Below are 19989 nucleotides of genomic sequence, written 5' to 3'. Positions count from 1 at the left end.
TAGACACTTTAAATGGGGAGGGACAGTGAGCTCGCTTGCATCGGTCTTTTCACATTCTCTCTTTGATATGGTATCATTCCCTGTGCTGTATTTTCCTTTTGCTCCCAGATTACAAATACATTCCAATCTACTATTCCAAACTCTGATAGAGGCCAAATTAAGAAATAAAATAAAAAGGGTGCATAGCCCTTCGGGGGTGGGGTGGTGGGGGGTGGTGGAGGAGGAATCACAGCTGTGTACTTGTGATGATCTGAGAGCCTTCTCAAGGGATAATAATGCTCCCCCAAAGACAGAAACAATTTCTTTGTTTTAGTCTTGTAACACTCATTTGGGTCGAGGATCAGTGCCTCAACTCTATGTCTCGGGGCTCTGTGACCCAAACACTTTAAATGTCTTTTTTTTTCACAACAGGATGTGTCCTGGTATTCCCACCCCCTCGTTTTTTTGCAATCAAGTAACAGCTATCTGGAACCTTCCGCATGCCAGGCAGATATTCTGACACTGAGACACAGTCCCATTAAATAGGTCCTAGTAGTAGTACAAAGTATGGAAGCCAAAAGGATCGGACATTGCATAGCTGATCAGCTACCAGAGGTGTTTTCCTTCAACAGAAGGAACGTTCCACAAGAGAAAGCCCTGCCACAAGTGTAGCACAATCCTTAGATCTAACCCAAGTGATTAACTCAGCAGAGACGGGATGCAGCCTATTCGCACCTATTCGGTAGAACCGGTTGCTAAAATTTTCTCAATTTGGAGAACCGGTTATTAATGATTAACTCAACTAGGGACAAGGGGATAATCTCTGTCCCTGGGTACAACAAATCTCATCAAGTGGGGGATGCAAAATCGCCCCCAGGCCGCCCCGTGGGCCCCCTGCCCTCCATAGCACCCCCACGTGTATATGAACTGTATGAAATACAATATATAGTAATTCTATTTTTTTTGTTCATTGGTGTAAAGGTTGGGAAAGTATTATAGGTAAAGATTTTTCATGTTCTTTTTTCCCCTTGAAATGTATATTGGAAAGAGAGGAGTTTAAACTACTCTTTTAGATTAAGGATTTCAGATCTCTCCCTCTGTTAATTTTCTTTCAAGTGGAATAGATAAAGTAGTTACAGGAATCTGAAGGGGAAGTAGAAAGTAGGGAGGGAGGGAAATATGGGAAGGAGGGAGGAAATATAAGATGTTTTAGTTGGGGGGGTTGAGAGAAATAGACTAGATATGTTTGTAATATGTTAACAATTGTAAACAGTTTTTGGTTTCTCTCATGTTATTATTTAAAATCAATCAATATAATTATATAAAAAAGAAATAATACGCTACCTTTCGTTATATTGCTTTTTTAATACTTTAAACAGTCACTATTTGAATTTAGAGGCGGGGTGAAGGGGAACTGCGTCCTTGCCACAGCCCCGCCCAGGAATGCCCCGCCCCTGGAATGCCTGGCAATGCCCCCGTCATGCCCCGCCCAGCCCCATTGGCGCTACACCACTGTTTGAATCCCACCACCATCGGAACCTGTTACTAAAATTTTTGAATCCCACCACTGTAACTCAGTATATTTCCCAATACAAGTAAGCAGTACACATGCAAGACACAGACGGGGCAGAAACAAAGTCCAGTGTTTGGCTTTTATTGAGACACAGCTTTCTTCCTTTCATATAACTTATCTAGTTAAAATATTCATCTCCATAGTTACCACAAAAAAGTAACATAGAAAATTGTTATTTACAGTCAGGGACCAAAATACAGCTGTAGTTCGGCATTACCTTTTCCTCATAGTACACCAAAAAAAATTGACTGTTTTTTTGTAGTGTAGCAGTGAAAACAGTACTTATTTTAAAATGTTCTGCACACCCAAAGGAGAATCAGCAGTGGAGTGGTTTCACTCCCTAATGGATCCCACTTGGGCACCGTCTACCCCTTAAAAGGAGGTTCATAATTCTTTCAAACCAATTAATTTAGAATCTGGCTTTGAGAGAGGAAGATCTCACCTTCCCAAGTAGTGAGGGGCACAACAGCCCCTTCTCCTGCCTCTGCAGAGGGCCTGCTTTATCCATTGAGAAAATGTTTTCCATTATAACAGTTAGAAGTCATAATATTTGCACTGCAAACTTCCCTCAGCAAAAAATCCACCACCAAACTAGTCCAAAATACTGACAGGTGGCTGAATTTTCAGATATCAAGATCCAGTTTCAGCGGAGAAATAGACCTAATGGTATTGATAATGGCAAGGCTGCACATTCCGCTAGACAATACCCAAATATTGACCTCAGACCAGAAACGTGGCACTAGCAACACTCAGACACTGGGGGAGGGCAACCTGGTGGAATAAGCCCAGCCTGCCCCTTGATCTCCATTGCTGAGTCAAGGAAACTTGAGATCCTGTCCTTCTAGCCTAGCAGCAGCTACAATATGCACTGTGAAGGGGTGGAACTATAGAAACCTTTGACCCGCCCCACCTGGCCCTTGTGTGGAATGATGACATTCCAAGAGCCAGGTTGAAGAGGCTTCAGTCAGGTAGTACTAGTTGCCATTTCAGGTCTGCAATCCCTCAGCTGGGGCTGCAAAGGTTTGAGAGACCTGACAGCTTTCTACTTGCAATTTAATGGGCAGGGAGGAGGGGTGTCTACTAGGGTCAGACCTTAGGTATCCAAATTTAACACAACCTGGGAATCCTATGGATGCATCCAAATACTCTTTCCTCCCTGGCCAACCCATTGGTTTCTGAACCTTTCTATTTCCCTTTCCCTATCCCAATTATAAAAAGGAGAAAAAACACCCACACACATTAAAAAGCACGACAGGAGGCAGATAATATAATTAACTAAATACAGCAAAATTAAATACAGCAAAAGCAAGAAAGGAGCACAATTTCTTTCTTTTTAAAAACAGCACGACATGCTTTGAAATGCTACACGATGTCATTTAAAGCTTTCTGGGGCCTTCGATCAGCTTGGAGCAGACCCCCGAGAGACCCATTTTCAAACACCTTTATTAAAAACTGATAGAAAAAGGAGTTGGAGTAGCATTGGACAAAGAGACATCAAGAGGACTTTTCCTACCTTGCATGGCACGTGAGTCACGGGGGGGGGGGGGGGAAGGAAAGAAAGAAAAAGGTCCCATTCTGTCCCAAATGTTGAGGGACTATCAGTGGAAAGGAGGAGGAGGGTCTTCTATTTCATGAACACCAACTGCCTCCTAGTATAGATGTGGAGCATTCTTGCAAAATTCAATGCTACAGGACTGGAAAATCACAGAAGATTTCCCCCCCTCTCTATGAATCAGTCTCTCCTTCATAAGTCTTCCTAAATTCCTTCAGCCTTGGCACCAGGAAACACAGTCATGCTTCCCAAGACACACCTCTCTACACCCATCACTATCGTGATAAATAGTGTTTTTATAACCCAGCGTCCCCTCCTCCAGAATTTTAAAGAAGTAGCCAAGCAACACATTTTCCTCAAGCTCTCCACAGATGGGTGAGACCAGAGGCAACTCCCAGCACTCTTGGGTCTCTTGTGATGAAAATGTTATACTGCACCTAATCCAGGGGCAGATGGTCCAGAGAGACAGAAAACTACAGTTTGCCTGCTGCTTCTTTCAACATCTGGCATCCAGGATTCCTGAGTAAGAGCGATTTCACTGGGGGTGGGGCGGGGGAGGAGATGTCTTTTTCCCATCAAGTGACCAGACATGACAAACTAAAATTCTAAAGTGACTGTATGACTCCCTTGAAGTATTTTACAAGGGATTTAGTGAACCTGAAGCAGCTGCATAAAAACAAACATCCTTTGACCAAAATCCAGGAAGGAGGGGAGAAACGACAAATCTAAAATCTTCAAAGTTATAAAAAACACAAAATGAACACACACAGACACAACCCCTCCCCCCAAACCTAAACACTAATGCCTTCACTATTCATTTTAAAAACAAATTTGGCTTCCAAATGTCATGATCCATTAAAAAACAACAGCCGAGTACTGAAAATTTAGATTTGTGCATATTTTTTTCTTCCCCTCAAAAGATTCAGGTGCTGTTTTTCCCCCCTATGACATTTAAAAAGGAGGGTGGGAGGGCTCCCAACCATCACACAAAAACACATTGTTTTCAAATGAGCAAAACACAGAATGGAGAGACATCCCCAGCAGCTAGATAAAGCCTACTGCTCCCAATCTGCACGAGGGTTTCAACAGAAGAATGTTTTGAAACGTGGGATTTAAAGGGAGAAGGAATCATGAAAGGGAGGTTCCGGAAATGGCCTGATAAAATGCTGGAAAACCCTTTGGCAGGATCTAGGGATTGCAAGGTGGGGCTTGAAAAACAACAGGCAGATTTGGAGTAAAGGCTTTTCTTCAAGAGAAGAGCTTCCGAGGCACAAGAGCTCTGGACCCTTAAATTGGGGTTGAGGAGAACACTGTAGGTGGGGGGGGGGGAGGTATTCCTCACCATTCCATCATTCAGGCAGGGAGGGGGAGAAAGAGAGATTAAAGGCCAAACCGCTGTCTGTGGACTTGCTCGTTTCCACACACATCCAGATTTCACATTTGCAGATCCCAGGCAACAGGAGCAGAGGATGGGACCGGAGGGCTGCTTCAAACAATACTGTGCTGTTGGTCTTCCACTGGGGTTGGGGTAGTCTTGCCCCCCCCTCCTGTTTGCCCACAAAATTCTGCTTCTGAAGAGAAGAGCTCTCTTCTTCTCCCTTGCTCATGGGTACCTTTTATCTTCGAGAGAATCTGTTTTTGAACGCTTTAATAGTCTTTGCCATCATGGGTGCAATTTCTGAAAAGGGGGAGAAAGAAAAAATTGAGAAGGGGGCAAGCATGCACAAGAACATCACACCATGACATTCTGAGTTCCTATCTGAGAGCAAGTTCTAAATTCCTATCTGAGAGCAAGTTACAAGTTATGAAATTAATGAGAAATTGGAAATTGGAAATTAATGAGAAATTTGGATCCTTATTTCCACTTCTACGATGGCCCTTTCCATTGCAGGAGCAGTCTACAGGTACTGGGTACTTTCACTCATGCCAGATAGATGGCTCTCAGGGAAGTAAAAAGGGCCCAATGTTAGAGGAATGTTGCCCATAGCAGAGGATCCTTCCCCCCAAAGGACAAAGGAGGTGAAGCGGAAAGGAGGCTTAGGATCCAAGCTGCTCTGTCCTGTAGGCAAGGCCTGTTGAAATTCTCAAACAAGAGAGGTGGGCAGAATAAGACTGCCTGGGGCTAGAAGGCGGAGCTGCTCCCTTGACTCACCAAGCCAAAATTAAACAAACTTTTACCATACATGTTAGAACCTTCCTCTGTAATTCCTATTCACACTTATTATTAACCATTAGTTATTAATATAGAGAACCATTTCAAGTTTCAAGGCAGATGACTGGATGTAAAACCATACAGTAATGCAACAGTATAAACATTGTTTCAAATATTCAATTTGAACGAAAAAGGATTTGCCACAACCCGAGACTTGCAACCCCATCAATCTTTAATACCGAACTCCCACTCCTAAAAGCCACTCCCCATCTCGGAGGCCCCCTTCTGAGGGGGTTACAGTTACATTTTAACTCTCTCTCTCACTCCATATTGGAACAAGATTAACTTCCTTTGGACCTTGATTCTTTCTCCACAAACTAAAGGGGAATAAGGTTTAAGATATCAAAAGGAGAAGGCCAAATCCTATTTCCCAAACTGCGTATGAGGAGTCAGCCTGAGGAAGACCACTTCAGCGTCACAGTTCAACTTGGGTCTCCCGAGATCACTGTATGTTGCTGAGGGTCTTGGGCATAGTCTGAACTGGGGCACAGACTTAAGGTCTTACATGTCTGGATCTTGCAAAAAAAAAATCTGCTAACACAAAAAGGGAGATTTTCAGCAACTCCTCCCCCCATACTGTTCTGGTCCCCAAGGAGCAGCATTTCAAAGATTAATTTGGGCTGCCACCGAGAAAGGAATAGGAAATATCCATCATTCTACTGATAAGACATCCTGACTGTCAGCACAGATATGCCGCAGGAGCAAGGCTAGACCAGCTTAAGGCTTCACTGTGCAAACTGAGTCCGTGTTTCAGAATGAACTACCCATCTCCCTACTGAAGAAAGCCACATTATAAGCTTCCAGGAAAACCTATACTAGGGCTCCCTGAAATATAAGTTAAAAGACACTGCTCTAGCCACTTGGCACTCGGTTTAGGATGGCTTCTCCCCACTCCCCACCCCCGCCATTGCCCCTTTTCTTCTAGATATGCAGCAGCTCTGATACAACCCCAGACATTCCATATCCCGTGGCAGGAAATTCAAGCCAGACACGATCGCCGGCAAAAGTGATACTGGAGTATCTCCAGTCACTTACTCTTCACGGGGGGCCTCCGAGGGTCATAGCTAACGGAGGAAGTGCTGCCTGCAGATGGACCCAAGTGACCGCTGCTTGTGCTGGGCCCTTCATAGGCCTGTTCCTCTTCCACTTGAACACTGCTGCTTTTTCCCGGGGAGAAGAGAACTGGCTTTATCCTGAGAAAGAGAGAGAGAGAAAGAAAGATCCTAAATGATAGAACCACTTGGCCCACGTACAAGGATGACCACTTAGCAGCTTCAGTAAATCTGAACATACATATGTTTTTATATATGAAAAACAGAAAAAGGAGATTCCTCTTGAACAAGATGCTTGACTTCCATGCCCCCCCCCCCCCCCCCCCGGGGGGGGGGGGGGCACTGAACAGAGTGGATATGGCTTGAGACTCACTTGATCTTCTCTGGGACGACTGCTCCTCCAGTGCCAAATTTCTCCTGTCTTCTCCGCACGTCCCGGGGGGGCTTAGCAGCAGAATTGACAAATGCCATCTTAGCTACTCTGCCTAGAGTGGGAGAGAAACTCAGGTTAGCCAAAGGAAGCTGGTCCATTCAAGCTTCAAAGACTGGCCAAGCTGCTCTTCCCATAGAATCAGTGAATGAGAGAAACTCAGGTTAGCCAAAAGAAGATGGTCAAGGCCTCAAAGACTGGCCAGAAAGCTTTTCCCCTAGTTCACAGCAGTCGGCCGACATCTTCACTGAAGGCAGGTACCCTCCCCACCCACCAGGCCTCATCTGCACCTTCTTTCTCCAAGTTCCAACAAGTTCCCTACAACAATTTCTTTTCTACAGCCAGCCGTGCATGGGCAGAACAGAAGCCTTTTCTAATCAGCAACAGCATGTCAAGGGCTTTACAGGACAGGTAACACATTACATCCAGTTGCAGCAAAGACAGGAACCATTAACAGGGGCTATTTGTCCCTCTGCCACATGGCATAGAAACAGCAAAACCTATGGAACCTCTGGTTATGCTATGCCCCAAAAGTAACAGGAAGGTTATTAGGAAGGTTGAGAATCACTGCCTTAAACACATTGTTTGTTTGTTTGTTATATTTATATACCGCCCTCCCCGAAGGCTCAGGGCGGTTTCCATCAACAATAAAAGTTTAAAACATCGTATATATAATTTATCTATATATACATGTGTTTGCATGTGTTGGTCTGTTCCCCCCCCCCATACCCCCTCCCCCAGTCCTATAATCTCAGCCCAAATGCATCATGTTGTCTTACTAGGAATATCTGCTGTTAGATTCAAATATTATCACATATTGAATTCTGTGTATTGATTGGCTGCAAAGTTTTCTTGATGTGCTTGTGATCTGCCTTGGAACCCACTGAGAAAGGCCAATTGTAAGTGAAAATATTATTTTTATTAAAATTACTGCTACTACAGTAACATATTGAGCCTGCTCTGTTGCTCTTAGCAACGGCCAGATGTGCAAAAATGTAGCAAAGCAAAGCATCCAACATAGAAGTACTGTTAAAGGCAAAGAGAAGGTCTAAAACAAAAGCTAGCGACCTGATCCCAACTGCCTTTCAGAACCAGCAGAAGATGAATGGTGCCTCTACATCTCATGCTATCTTTGGGTCCAGCTCTCCCCTTTACCTTTGGGCTTATTGGCTTGAGCCGAGCGGATGTTCTGGGTCAGCATGAGCAGCCGTTGCTCTCGGGCATCGTGTAGGCGCAGGTACATCTCCCGCCATGACTCAAACTCCTCTGGCTTCTCCTTCTTGAAATCACGGATGCAGTGATTGTGCCACAACTCATTGGTGTCCTCAATTAAAAACTAGAAACGAAAAGCACAAAAATGAGCTTGGGGGTATAAAGGAATCAGAAAGCAGCTCAGAACCATTGATGCAACCCCCATCAGATGTTCTGAAAAGCTGTTTTCATAACATGGGTTTAATCAAACTCCTGGTTAGCTGGAACGTTGTTTGTCAATTTGGGTTTTCTCTGTTGACACCAATTTGGGATTTCAAACTAGGGTTTGCAGCTGGCTTGTTAACCACGGTTGTTATTAATTGTGGTTTACGGAGATGTCTGAATGCAGAAACCACCCTTTGCTGAGTAGCACAGTCTCTCATTGGTGCCTGGCTAGAGATGACCCAGCAGGAAAAATGGCTTCAGAGCTGGAGAGGAAGCAAGAAGTAGACTTTAGAGTTCAAGCACCAGCCAGGATTTGTCACTAACATCCAGAATACTAATCAGTTTGTTGCATAAATACTGTGATGTCTGAATGCAGTCACTCTAAATCTCAATAGATGATCAGTCCTAGGTTCAGACTGTTCAGGAAACTGACACTGTTTTAATTACGAGATTAGATGATCACTCAACACTTTATAAAGTATACTTTGTTAGATGGACCTCCACACTTCAGGAACAAAAATAATGACATTTCCTGTACATATTATTGCTTCCTTCCCCATGGATGAGAGTCTTTCTCTCGCCAACGGACAGAATTAATGCTACCAAGGAGTGTGGCTTGGACAGTTAGTTCACATTTTGTACTGCTATTTTGAATGCTTCCTTTCTCAAATTGATGGACACCAATATTCATGCTTGGATTGATCCTCTTCTTTGGATATTGTCATATGAAATACCACAAATTGGTTCAAAAAGTAGTATTTTGCATTTTTTTAAGCTGCTCAAAATCTCTTCAGGCAGAGCAGGTAATAAACAATGCAAGAGAAATGATACAAAGATTACATCTGGCTCCTATCCTTCCTCTAAGGATGATATATAGCCTTTTTCTACCCTCCCCTCGCTCTTATTCTCTCACACAGACAACCCCCGCCCTCTCTTGCAATTAACCCACTGAGGCTGAGAGATAGAAATGGCCACCCAGGGATCTTACCAACCCCAGAGAATTGGAACTTAGATTTCCCAGGGTAGGCCACACACTACCCACTACAACTCACTGCCTCTCACATGTGAACCGCAGCAGTTCTGTATAATCTGTTTGGCAAACTGGTGAATAGCCTTTGAAGTCACACCCTGGCCTAATGGGTGTGAAGAGCCAACTGCCATGGGAAATCTCCATTTTTGCAAGCAGCGATTCCTAGCTCTCGTGGGCATACAGCAAGCTTCTACAGAAATGTTTCTGCACTCTTCCCTTCCTTCCATTTCCCCTGCCTGTGGCCAATCCACATCCTTGCCATGCATTTTTATCACACAAATCAAAACCAGTAATAACAACAACAGAAGAAAGTACATGAAATATACTGAACCTAAGCACTGAACAGAATACTGGTATGTTACATAGAATGCATAAAGTTTCCATCTTGCAGTCGTCCAGGGATTTGCCAAAGGGCCCTTAATGAAGAGCTAGGTGCATGCTAGCAAACCCTGCCAACAGAGTCATTGCTTACATAAAGTTCTCTTTCCTGAATCCCGCTGTGTGAGCCCAGGAGGCCATTTGCTCCAGCTGCTCCCAGGCTCTCTCAAGACAGGAAAAATTACACTGTTGTTCAGCGTGTTTTTCTTTCCAAAGACATGTAGGACCCCTGGCTTTTTCTACCCCAGAGGCTCATTTGCAACAGAAACAGCTGGCAACTGGTGTTGTGCTGATCTGCAGCCCACCTGAGCCACTGAGCATCACTCAGTAGACAATGCTCAGCTCCCGTTCCTGCCCACCTATAATTGTGGAGGAGCACTCAACCAGCTGTATTTTAAGAGACCTAGAAAAACAAAAGGATAGTCCTGGGATTCTCAAACTGAAAGCCTATACGTAGCACCAAGGATTCTTAGAACATACTTGGCATGACGTTGATCACAAATCTTGCTGCTTCAGAGTTGCACACATCCTGTTCAAAACTTTGTGCTTGAAAAAAAATGTTGATCAGCTCAGAGCAAACCCAGATGACACTGGCTTCTCTTCCCAATTCAAAATCTGAATCAGAAAACCTGACTTGAGTCCTTTGGCTTTCTTCAGCAGAAGCAGATGGCTTTGGGGAGGGTCAGTTAAAGCTTGAGGGATACTACTGGAGTGAAAGCAAGGCTTGGTCTTGAGTAAGAGGAATCTTGCAAAGGCCAGACTCCAAGCAACAAGTAAGATCTCTCTCTGCATACAGCTTACACACCATCATGAAGACAGACATATTTATAATGATTAATGATGCTTTTTTTGAATTGCTTCTAATTTTTGCAATCCTGGTTCCATTGCATTGTTTATTGGACGGCTCAGACTGTTTGATCACAGTTTCCCACTGTGTGATTCACCTCACGTCTCAGTGAGAATGGTGGGCTATACATTCAGTAATTAAATGCAAAGAAAATAAACCAGGCACTTCTTGTTCAGAGCTCAGCTGCATTACTGCTACACCAAACGGCTCTGCCAATCCGAAGGTACAACAGTGGACTTGCATCAGGGCCACAGCCAGGGATGCTGGAAGTCAGGCCAATAACAACAGAAAAATCCCCCATCCCATTCTCCCAGCACTCACATGATTACACTCCTCTATGCGGCATAACTGCTCTGGGGTGCATCGCTCCAAGACGGGTTCCAGGACAGCAAAAGGAACTCCACCCACTTCATAAATTGCTATGCAGAAAAGGGAAAAACATGTGTTGGGGCAAAAAAAACCCAGAGGGTCACAAATGTATCACGAGCAAGTATGGTATTAGTGGTCAGAATGTCCAACTAAGACCTGGGAGAATCTTGCTGCAACTGCTGTTATCTCACACCTACGGTAATGAGAGCTTGTCAGCTTCTAACAATGACTGGCGAGACAGTCTTAAGATCTTGACCTGGAAATTTTGCTTTCTTCCTCCTTCATTAAAAAAAACCCCATCTGGCCTGGGAAAGAGTTTTGATAAGCTTCTCACAAAAAGGTGTTACATGGATTAAATAAAAAGGTGTTGCATGAATTTTTTTTCTTGTCCTGGATTTTTTCAAGGGCCAGTATGGCTGTTTACAATGGTCTTCAGCCTGTGTGTCTCAGTCCAGAACCAAATATGGCTCCTTAAAAAAGAATATGAAATCCTGCAGGTTTATTGGAAAGGTGAGTGGGATGCTAGAAGAACCAACCTGTGAAAGGCAATGGAAACAAAATCTGAAGGGTTCTCTAGAGATGAAGGGGAAGGGGAAACGATAGACGTTAACAGCTGCCAGGAATTCAAAGGCAAGTCATGCGCTGATCTATGCCAGTGCACTAAAATCACTGAGCAGGGTGCTTCTGTGTATATTTATTACTACTGCATGACCCTGTGTGTACCAGTTCCGACCACCATTCGGGCTCCAGAAACATTATGGATTATGAATTACCATGTCAATCCTCGCTAATGTTACAATTAGTTATTACGAAATGGTCTTTCTTATACCAGCTCTTTGTTGACCACTTGCTCTGGTTTCCCATACTCTAGTTCTTCCATTGTCAAAGGTTGCTGACCCCGAGCGAGGGAAAAAGTGAGGCACGCACACAGACTTTCCCTCCCATACACCGCTTCTCCTCTCCAAATACCTGCATCTCTTTTGCCATTAGCTGGCAGACATAGGTAGTTAGAAAACTCACACTGCTGAAGTCTTAGAGCAACAGCAGTACAGAATTCAACCAACAATAGCCACCCGGAGCACCCAACAAGCAATACTCACAGTCGATATTATTGCTGAGGACTCGGATGCACTGTTCATACAGAGACATCATCTTTGGGAGGTAGGCGCTCTTGGATCCTGAATACACCTGCATCTTAGAATTCAGCCTGCGTCCTGTGAAACCTGCTTCATCCTCCTCTGTGGGGGAGGACAATGCTGCAAAACAAGAGAATAAAGTCTGTGTCTGTGTGTGTATGGAAGGGAGAGAGAGATGCATTACTGTCAAATCTCAAGATTCAGCACAAAGATCAAGTGCAGACAGTCAAAGGCAATCTGACAATGGCTGGATGACTGCATCCTCAAAGGATTAAAAAGGTTTCATTGGATGAGACTGAAATCTAACTAGTCCAGCAGTAGTCCGTTAAATGACCCCACGAGGCAAAACCCAACAACAAAAGGTTAAAGGAAGCAAGCTCATTTTTAACGGTCTTTTGAAAGCAAGCTCAAAAATTTCCATTCCAAGAGGCCTTTGCAAAGCAGCTGCACTTGGCCTTGCTATGCCGCCTCAGCAGGGGAAGTGCCATGGTAAAGGCCAGGCGCCTCCAAGCTTTTCGAGCCTGTGGGCACCTTTAGAACTGTGACACAAAACAGCGGGCACAGTCACAAAATGGCAGTCACAGGAGGTGGAGAATCACAAAATGACTGTTACAAGAAAACCACAAAATGTCAGTAGTGAGGTTATACAGAAACACATCCCTAACAGTAATTTGACATTTCAGGCAGAAGCCTTGTTTAACAAGATGCCTTTTCATTAGCATAGTCCAGTGGTGGCGAACCTATGGCACTCCAGATGTTCATGGACTACAATGCCCATCAGCCTCTGCCAGCATGGCCAATTAGTCAATGTGAAGCCCTCCTGGGCAAACGCCCCACCTAGCCCCTCCCCCTTTCTAAAAGCACTTGGTGGCACCATGGGAGAACCTTATCCGGTCAGATTTCAAAAGCAGAGCAGGGTGGGCCTCAGTCAGGACTTGGATGGGAGACTACCAGGTAAGACTGAGGTTGCTGTGCAGAGAAAAGCAATGGCAAACTACATCTGTTTCTTGCTTGCTTTGAAAACTGCTTGTTGGGGTCACCATATGTTGGCTGTGACTTGATGGTATTCACATGCATACGTACACCAACCTTTCTAGAAATCAGACTGTTACACATTACAGGAAAAGTCTGTACTTTAATGATGCCATTGTCAGATTCATTCAATATTTTCATTATTGTAAGCAGGAGTATTTGGTGGGAAGGGAAATAAATACATTCGCAAAAAGATTTTTAAAAAATCGATCCAACATCTCTCTCCTGCATCAAAGAACACTAAAAGAACTTGGTCAAATAGGTTCCATTTGATTCTCATCCCAAAAATTACCTTTCTTTTTTGGCTGGCTGAGGGGGAGCGAATCCAGTGAAGGAAGAGGGCGGTAGGAACTCTGGATCGGGGGCAAGGGTATGTCAGGGAGTGTTGGCACCACATCAATGGGGATCTGGAAGGGGGAAAAACAAGAGTTCACATTGTATAAACACAAGCCTTGCACCCACCTCCCAAAAAAGCTACCAGTCCACAAAAATATTTACTAGCCAACATTTCCTCTCTCACACAATTAGACAGTTTACAGGAAGGGGGGGAATCTCTTCCCATTTGCAAAAGTTTCTCAGCCTGATTGAACTGGGGGGTGGAGGGGGGGGGCTCAGAGGCAATTATTATTCACCTCAGGCAACCAACTGAGTCACTGTTTGCAAACATGGACAAAGGCAGCCAGGTACCAACAGATGATGTTCAGAAGAACAACACACTTCATTGGTTCAGGGGCAGGGGGAATTACAAAATCAACTTTGTTTTGCAAGTAATGATAGCCTGGCAAAATTTCAACAAATGCAGTAGAATTGAGCCATTTCCCAAGAATCCCTACTCAGAATCCAGGGCAAAGGTGTAACCACAACTATGCAACCATCAGGTTCATTCACTCTCAGGTGGAGACAATTTTATTGTAAGTCTGGTGATTTGGTTGCTTCTGCTCCTGGACCAGGGGTTGGAAAATATAACAGTCTACAAAATAGTGTTAAGGACGATTAAAATGTTAAGTTTTGAACAAGCATCAAATAAAAGATGGGATTGGGCAAGTGATCATAGTGCATGAATGTTGTTTTAGCCTTTTAAGGTACCACTGGACCCGTTTTGTTTTGTTACAATAGGGAGAGGAAAGGCAGCCTGGTATAGCCTGATCTTGTCAGATCTTGGAAGATAAGCAGGGTCAGTGCTTGGAAGGGTAACCCCAAGAACGACTCTGCAGAGGAAAGCAACGGCAAGCCACCACTGATTAATCTTTTGCCTTTAAAGTCCCTTGCTGAGGTTGCCATAAATCAGCTATGACTTGACAGCACTTTATGCACACCCAAGCTTTAGAGGCACAGATGTTACCTCGGCATCACCTTGAGCCTCCTTCTGTGTGTGTGTGTGTGTAAGTTGGACAATGAAGAAAGCTGACAGGGAGCAAATCAATTCCTTTGAAATGTGGGGTTGGAGGAGAGTTTTACAGATACCATGAACTGCCAAAAAGACCAATAAGTGGGTTCTAGATCAAATAGCGCCTGAACTGCCCCTAAAAGCTAAACTGACTAAACTGCAGCTGTCATACTTTGGTCACATCAGAAGACAAGAGTCATTGGAAAAGAAAACAATGCTAGGAAAAATCAAAGGCAACAGGAAAAGAGGAAAACACATCACGAGGTGCATTGACTCGATAAAGGAAGTCTCGATCCACAGCTTGCAAGATCTGAACAACTTATAGGACGTTTTGGAGGACATGATTCAGAGGGTTGCAATGAGTCAGATGTGACTTGACAGCTCCTTTCCTGCCCCACTCAGGTCATTCAAACAGCCATCCATCTTGCCGTCTTCTGGCAGCTGGGCAAATGGATATTTCCCTGCAGGAAGTTCATCTGTGCTCAGCTAGCAGTCTAAGTAGTTTATTACTCCCTTTTTCTAAGGAAAAGAGGATTTTCCTCTGAGATTTTGGTCCACTGGGTATAATTCAAAAGCATCTTACACTTCTCTGACACAATACCTTGAACAACCTGAACAGTCCCTCCCAAATGCACTTTCTCACACACACACACACACAGTTCTACAACCAAGCCACTTCTGGGCAAAATCTTTTCCCAGAACTCAGGTACACTGCCACGGCGCTTGGCTTACCTTTGTTGGTTTGGATGCCTCTGACTGCTTCTTCTCGCCCACCTGCTTGTGGGATTTTCGGCTGGAGTCGGAGCTCTTGGCGCTAGACTTGGACCCGTTCTGCTTGCCGTGCTCTCGGTCCTTGACAGGGGCAGATACCGGGGGCTTGACTGGCATCTTCTTCTTTTTCTTCTTGTGCTGCTGAGGCTGGTCATACATCAGGTAATTCTCAAAGGACATTGTCGGCTTCTCAAACTCATCTTCCCCTTCCCCTTCCCCAAAATCGGAGAGGGAGAAGCTGGCTCTTTTCTTGTTCGAATCAGATGATTTGGATTTGCCCTCTGTGGTTTTTACGCCGCCAGAAGCCATTTTCTCTTTATTCTTATTGGAGGAATCCTTCTCTGGTTTCCGCTTCTCCCGATCGCCGTGCGAGGCCTCCGAACTCTGCTTGGCTTTCTTGGGTTTGACTGGCTCAGGCTCCAGGAGCTTCTGCTTCTTGACGTGGTTGCCCAGAGCCTCCTCAAAGTCACCGTGCAGCGATTTCTCTTTCTTTGAGCTTCCGCCTTCTCTCTTCTTCTCTGGCTTGGTGCTGTTCACAGCCTTCAGCCTCTCCTTGCTGCAGCCGGCCAAAGAAGCGTCTCGGAGCGGCTCTTTGGAAGAACCCTTGTGAAGCCGCTCCGTACTAAACGCCAGGACCCTCTCCTCTGCCTTGGCCTCTGGCCTCTGCTTTTCCTTGTTGGAAGATTTATGCTCTCTGCCCCAGCTCAAGCTGGCTTTGTCCTGGGGCTCCCCGAGGGCCCGACTGTGACCCCCCTCTGGCCTGTCCTTGTTAGCCTTCCGGTGAAGGCCCTTCGGCTCCCGCTCCTCAACTATGCAGAGGTCTGGGGATAATTCCTGAGGGCTCTCGCTCAGCGTGGGTGAAACTGGGTGGCCGTAGTCAGAGCACTCCTGATCCGAGGAGAGCAGGGGAGACTCTCTGCCCCACGTCCTGCCCTCTGGTGTGCCACAGGTCACAGTCAGTTGGGGTCTCTCTAGCTTGGAGTACCTTTTGGGCTTCTTTGTCCCACAGTCTGGCTCATATGACTGGCTGCAGGAAGGCTGGTAGGCTTCTGGATAGTCCTGCTCGAGCTCTTCCTCTTCTTTGGGGGATGGGTCCCGCTGCCGTTTCCTAGAGCTGCTCCGGTCGTAGTTGCGTTCTTCAGGTTCAAGGTTATTCCTTGAGATGGGAAGAGAGGGTGAAAGAGACAAAGAGAGAGTTATTGGAACGAGATGGACAGGTCTACAGCAGGGGCGGTCTTGACGCTTCTGTGGTTCAGAATGGGCCCCAGAATCACTGCTGCCCCCACTAGGCTCAACCAAGGCGTTGCCCTGACTCCATGCACCATTGCTTCGATGGTAGCCGTAACCAGAAGCTGGCTGCCAGAGCCCTGGACAAGCAGTTGGCACTGAGCTGGCCACCCAAGTCCGAGATGGGGCAGGAGTAAGTGGCTGTTGCTGCAAGCGAGGAGTCCAAGCCCCAGACAGGGTGGGTACAAGCGGCGGCAGCAGGAGCCTGCTCTGTTGCGTCTTTTTCCCTCTCCCCTGGGAGTTGGGCTGTGGGTGGTTGAGGCCCGCTTCAGCATGGGGCCAAGGGCAGCTGCCCCTGTAGCCCACTGACTAAGACCCCTCTTAATCAAGAGAACCCAAAAGAAGGATTATGTGAACTCAGTGGGGAAGTTCATTCTACCCTGTTTGTTGGAGGCAAAGAATGCAGATGTCATCCCTCAACACAGAAGTCAGAACTACAGTCTTTGGATTTTTGAAACAAGGCTTCTAGCCCTCATGACTGAAGGTACACCTGGCAGATTTTCAAAAGTATCTATGAAAGATGCCAACCTTGATGAGCAGAACTTCCACCTTCCTTTACATTACCTAAAAACTGAAGACAGTCTATTTCTCCTACCCTTGAAGTTCCGAGTTACTTAAAATCTAAGAAACCAAGCTCTGAGTAACACTGGACAGCAAGCAAGTTTAAGCAAAACGCATACAAGTTCTATTGACTTGCAGAGCCAATGTTTTATATTATGTATTTTTTAAACTGTCTGGCACCACATTCTATGCATGGTCAAAAAAGAGGAAGTCCAGATGGCACAGCCCTATGTGGGTTTAGCTGTACAGCTACACCTCATTGATCACTGCCTGGAACACAAAGAAGGGGAGCTAGCCACAATTTCTGATATCCAACACTCACTCAATGCTTCTTAAATAGATGGGTGAGGTCCTTGGGAGGTACAGAGTAGACCAACATTGACAGGCACCCATCACCCAGCTCTATTTCTCCTTTATGTTTGGCACAATGTTGACCAGTCTATGCCAGGCAACCCTTGAAGATATGGGAGGCTTCTTCCATCTGATCCCTCCCATTCATTTCCATCTGATCTCTGTTCCAGGAGATCATCTGAACCCTCTATCCCATCCTAAGCTGCCTACTGAAATTCACAGAATCCAGATCTGACAAAAAGATCTTGAAGACCTGCCCACTACAGTCTGCTATGACCACTCGTTCCAAATATGGCAGGTATTATATGTCAGCCATAAACTGTAATGGTATTACTGATCTATTTTGTACCTCCTTTGAGAAACTCTGTTGGGGAAAAAACTGCCAGAGCCCTTATATAGAATGTGTCAGAGGATGACCTGAGAAACCCCACAGGTGACCTTGGATAAGTCGCACATTCTTGGCCTAATCTACCTTTTGCTGCTGTTGTGATAAAATGGGGAAAGAGATTTCTTGAAGAATGGGCATGATTTTAAAAAGTCTAAATATATAACACACATTTGATCAGGCCTGAAGCACAATGAAGAGAACACCAATCAGCTTCAGTCTTGTTTGCAGTGATTTTCAGTGCCTGCTCTTCTCTGTTATTTGGGAAATACAAGTTTCTGGACTTCAAAGCCAAGGATTTACCTGTCTGCTTCCTGGGCGACAGGCACCAGCTTCTTCCACCTCGCCACCAGATCCTTGGCAAAGTCTCCAACCAGTTCATGTTTCCGTAAACCATTCACAGTCTTCCCAACTCCAGTCTCCTGCACCAAGGTGTAGAAAACGTACTTATTTGAGAAGGATTGATACTTAAGTTTGAGAATAACTGATACCCAATATTAGTCTCTCTTTTAGCATGTACACTAAAATATCCCCAAAGGTTACGTTACATAAATGTTTTCATAAATAACCTGCTTGATCAGGTTAAACAAGGGGATTGGCTAGTATGGAACAGTTGTTAAGATCCTTCAAGCCCAAAGAGAGTTTGGTGGGGGCGGGGGCATAGCCTTTTTCAAGCTACTACTCCCACCCTGCTTCTTAATAGTAGCTTTCAGAGTGTCCTGGGCTGTTTCCACCTGGACCGCCTTGGCTTTCCTATGGCAACACAGTTTCGGGGTGCACTCACATGATATCATCCACTATTCATCCTGTTTCCACGAAACTAACCACCCCTCCGATGCTTTGCTGCAGTCTTTCCCAAACCTGGTTTGATGCAATCTGTTTGGAAAGACTGCAACTAAAGCTGAAGTCCATAGCATGAACAGGAAGGTCAGCGCCTACCTACCTTCAGTAGGTAGGGAGCCACAGTGGCATAGTGGTTAAGATCACTCTAATCTGGTGGAACCGGGTTTGATTCCCCGCTCTGCCACGTGAGCTGTGGAGGTTTATCTGGGGAATTCAGATTAGCCTGTGCACTCCAATGCCAGCTGGGTGACCTTGGGCTAGTCACAGTTCTTCTGAGCTCTCTCAACCCCACCCACCTCACAGGGTGTTTGTTGTGGGGGGGAGGGAAAGGAGTTTATAAGCCCCTTTGAGTGTCCTTGCAGGACAGAAAGGGGGGGGGGATATAAATCGAACTCTTCTTCTTCTTCTTCTTCTTTTCAAGCCCAGTGGCACTATTCTCTTCACATCACTGCCTGCAACAACCATTTCCCTCCTCCATCTATTTTTTTTAATTGGCAGTAGCTAAAACTTTATAATGTTAAGATTTACTGCAACAAATGTACTGCATATTTCTCCTTACAATTTTGTAACGAAAAGGGCTAGAGACTTTTTTTATTAAAAGAAAGCTGTGTGTGTGTGTGTCATTGTGTATAAAGTGCCACCAAGTCCCAGCGAACTTATGGCAAAGAGCTTTCAAGGAAAGTGATTAAGCAGAAGTGGTTTGCCATCACCTGCCTCTGGTGGTCTTCTTTCCAAGCAATGTTTCCTGTAAGCCACGTGGCCACGCAGACACTGTATTGGTGCCATGCAGCTTGGGCAGCTGCCAGCAGGGGGAGCTCCCACAGACAGCTCATTTCAGTGCTGAGGTAGGGAACTTCCATGCAGTTTCCTACCATGGTTAGAGGGACTGTTGATTCCAAGTACTGTACCTACTTAGATGTCAAGATCTGATAAGACTGGGCTATTCCATGCTGCCTTCCCTCTCAAAAGCTAGGTACTAGTACATCCTTGCAATACATTGTTATAATGCTATAGTGACCACTTTTTTAAAAAAAGCCTGAAGTCTCTGGTAGGGCAAATGGCAACCACAAAGTGCCAAGGCCAAGGGAGAAGAAAGCTTCCACATGGATGCTCCGCTACTGTTATGATCACCTCTGCAATTGCAGCAGCTACAAGAGACATACAGAGAATCATTTCTACACAGAAGTGACCCTGGACTCATTCAGATGCATCCCCTCTTCCTCGGCTAATTTTATTAGCCATGATGAGCAAGCACGAACAAGCGGGAAAGAGGACAGGGCTAACGGTTAAAAAAAGAAAATCATCAATACGGAAGTGCTCTTACCAGAAGGATATCAACCGTTATGGGCAGTTCAGACAGTCTCCTCAAGCTTTTTAGCAGCTGTAAAGACAAAGGAG

At 45.2% G+C, this 19989-nt stretch overlaps 1 protein-coding gene across 1 annotated transcript in view; it reads right to left on the bottom strand.

The window, feature by feature from the left end:
* Window positions 1–1617: 1617 nt before the first annotated feature.
* ELOA (elongin A) overlaps window positions 1618–19989 on the bottom strand; it is a 28516-nt gene continuing 10144 nt past the window's right edge. Inside the window, exons 2-11 of the mRNA XM_048500878.1 lie at window positions 19916–19972; window positions 18052–18170; window positions 15126–16320; window positions 13299–13413; window positions 11939–12094; window positions 10791–10888; window positions 7954–8134; window positions 6742–6853; window positions 6352–6509; window positions 1618–4782 (exon numbers count right to left, since the gene is read on the bottom strand). Of these exons, the coding sequence (XP_048356835.1) occupies window positions 4721–4782; window positions 6352–6509; window positions 6742–6853; window positions 7954–8134; window positions 10791–10888; window positions 11939–12094; window positions 13299–13413; window positions 15126–16320; window positions 18052–18170; window positions 19916–19972 (2253 nt within the window). The 3' untranslated portion in view covers window positions 1618–4720. The remainder of the gene's footprint in view (window positions 4783–6351; window positions 6510–6741; window positions 6854–7953; window positions 8135–10790; window positions 10889–11938; window positions 12095–13298; window positions 13414–15125; window positions 16321–18051; window positions 18171–19915; window positions 19973–19989) is intronic.

Source organism: Sphaerodactylus townsendi, linkage group LG06 (assembly GCF_021028975.2).
Source record: "Sphaerodactylus townsendi isolate TG3544 linkage group LG06, MPM_Stown_v2.3, whole genome shotgun sequence".
Lineage (NCBI taxonomy): Eukaryota > Metazoa > Chordata > Lepidosauria > Squamata > Sphaerodactylidae > Sphaerodactylus > Sphaerodactylus townsendi.
The sequence above is the reverse complement of the archived record's forward strand: the minus strand, read 5'-3'. Positions and strand labels throughout refer to the sequence as shown.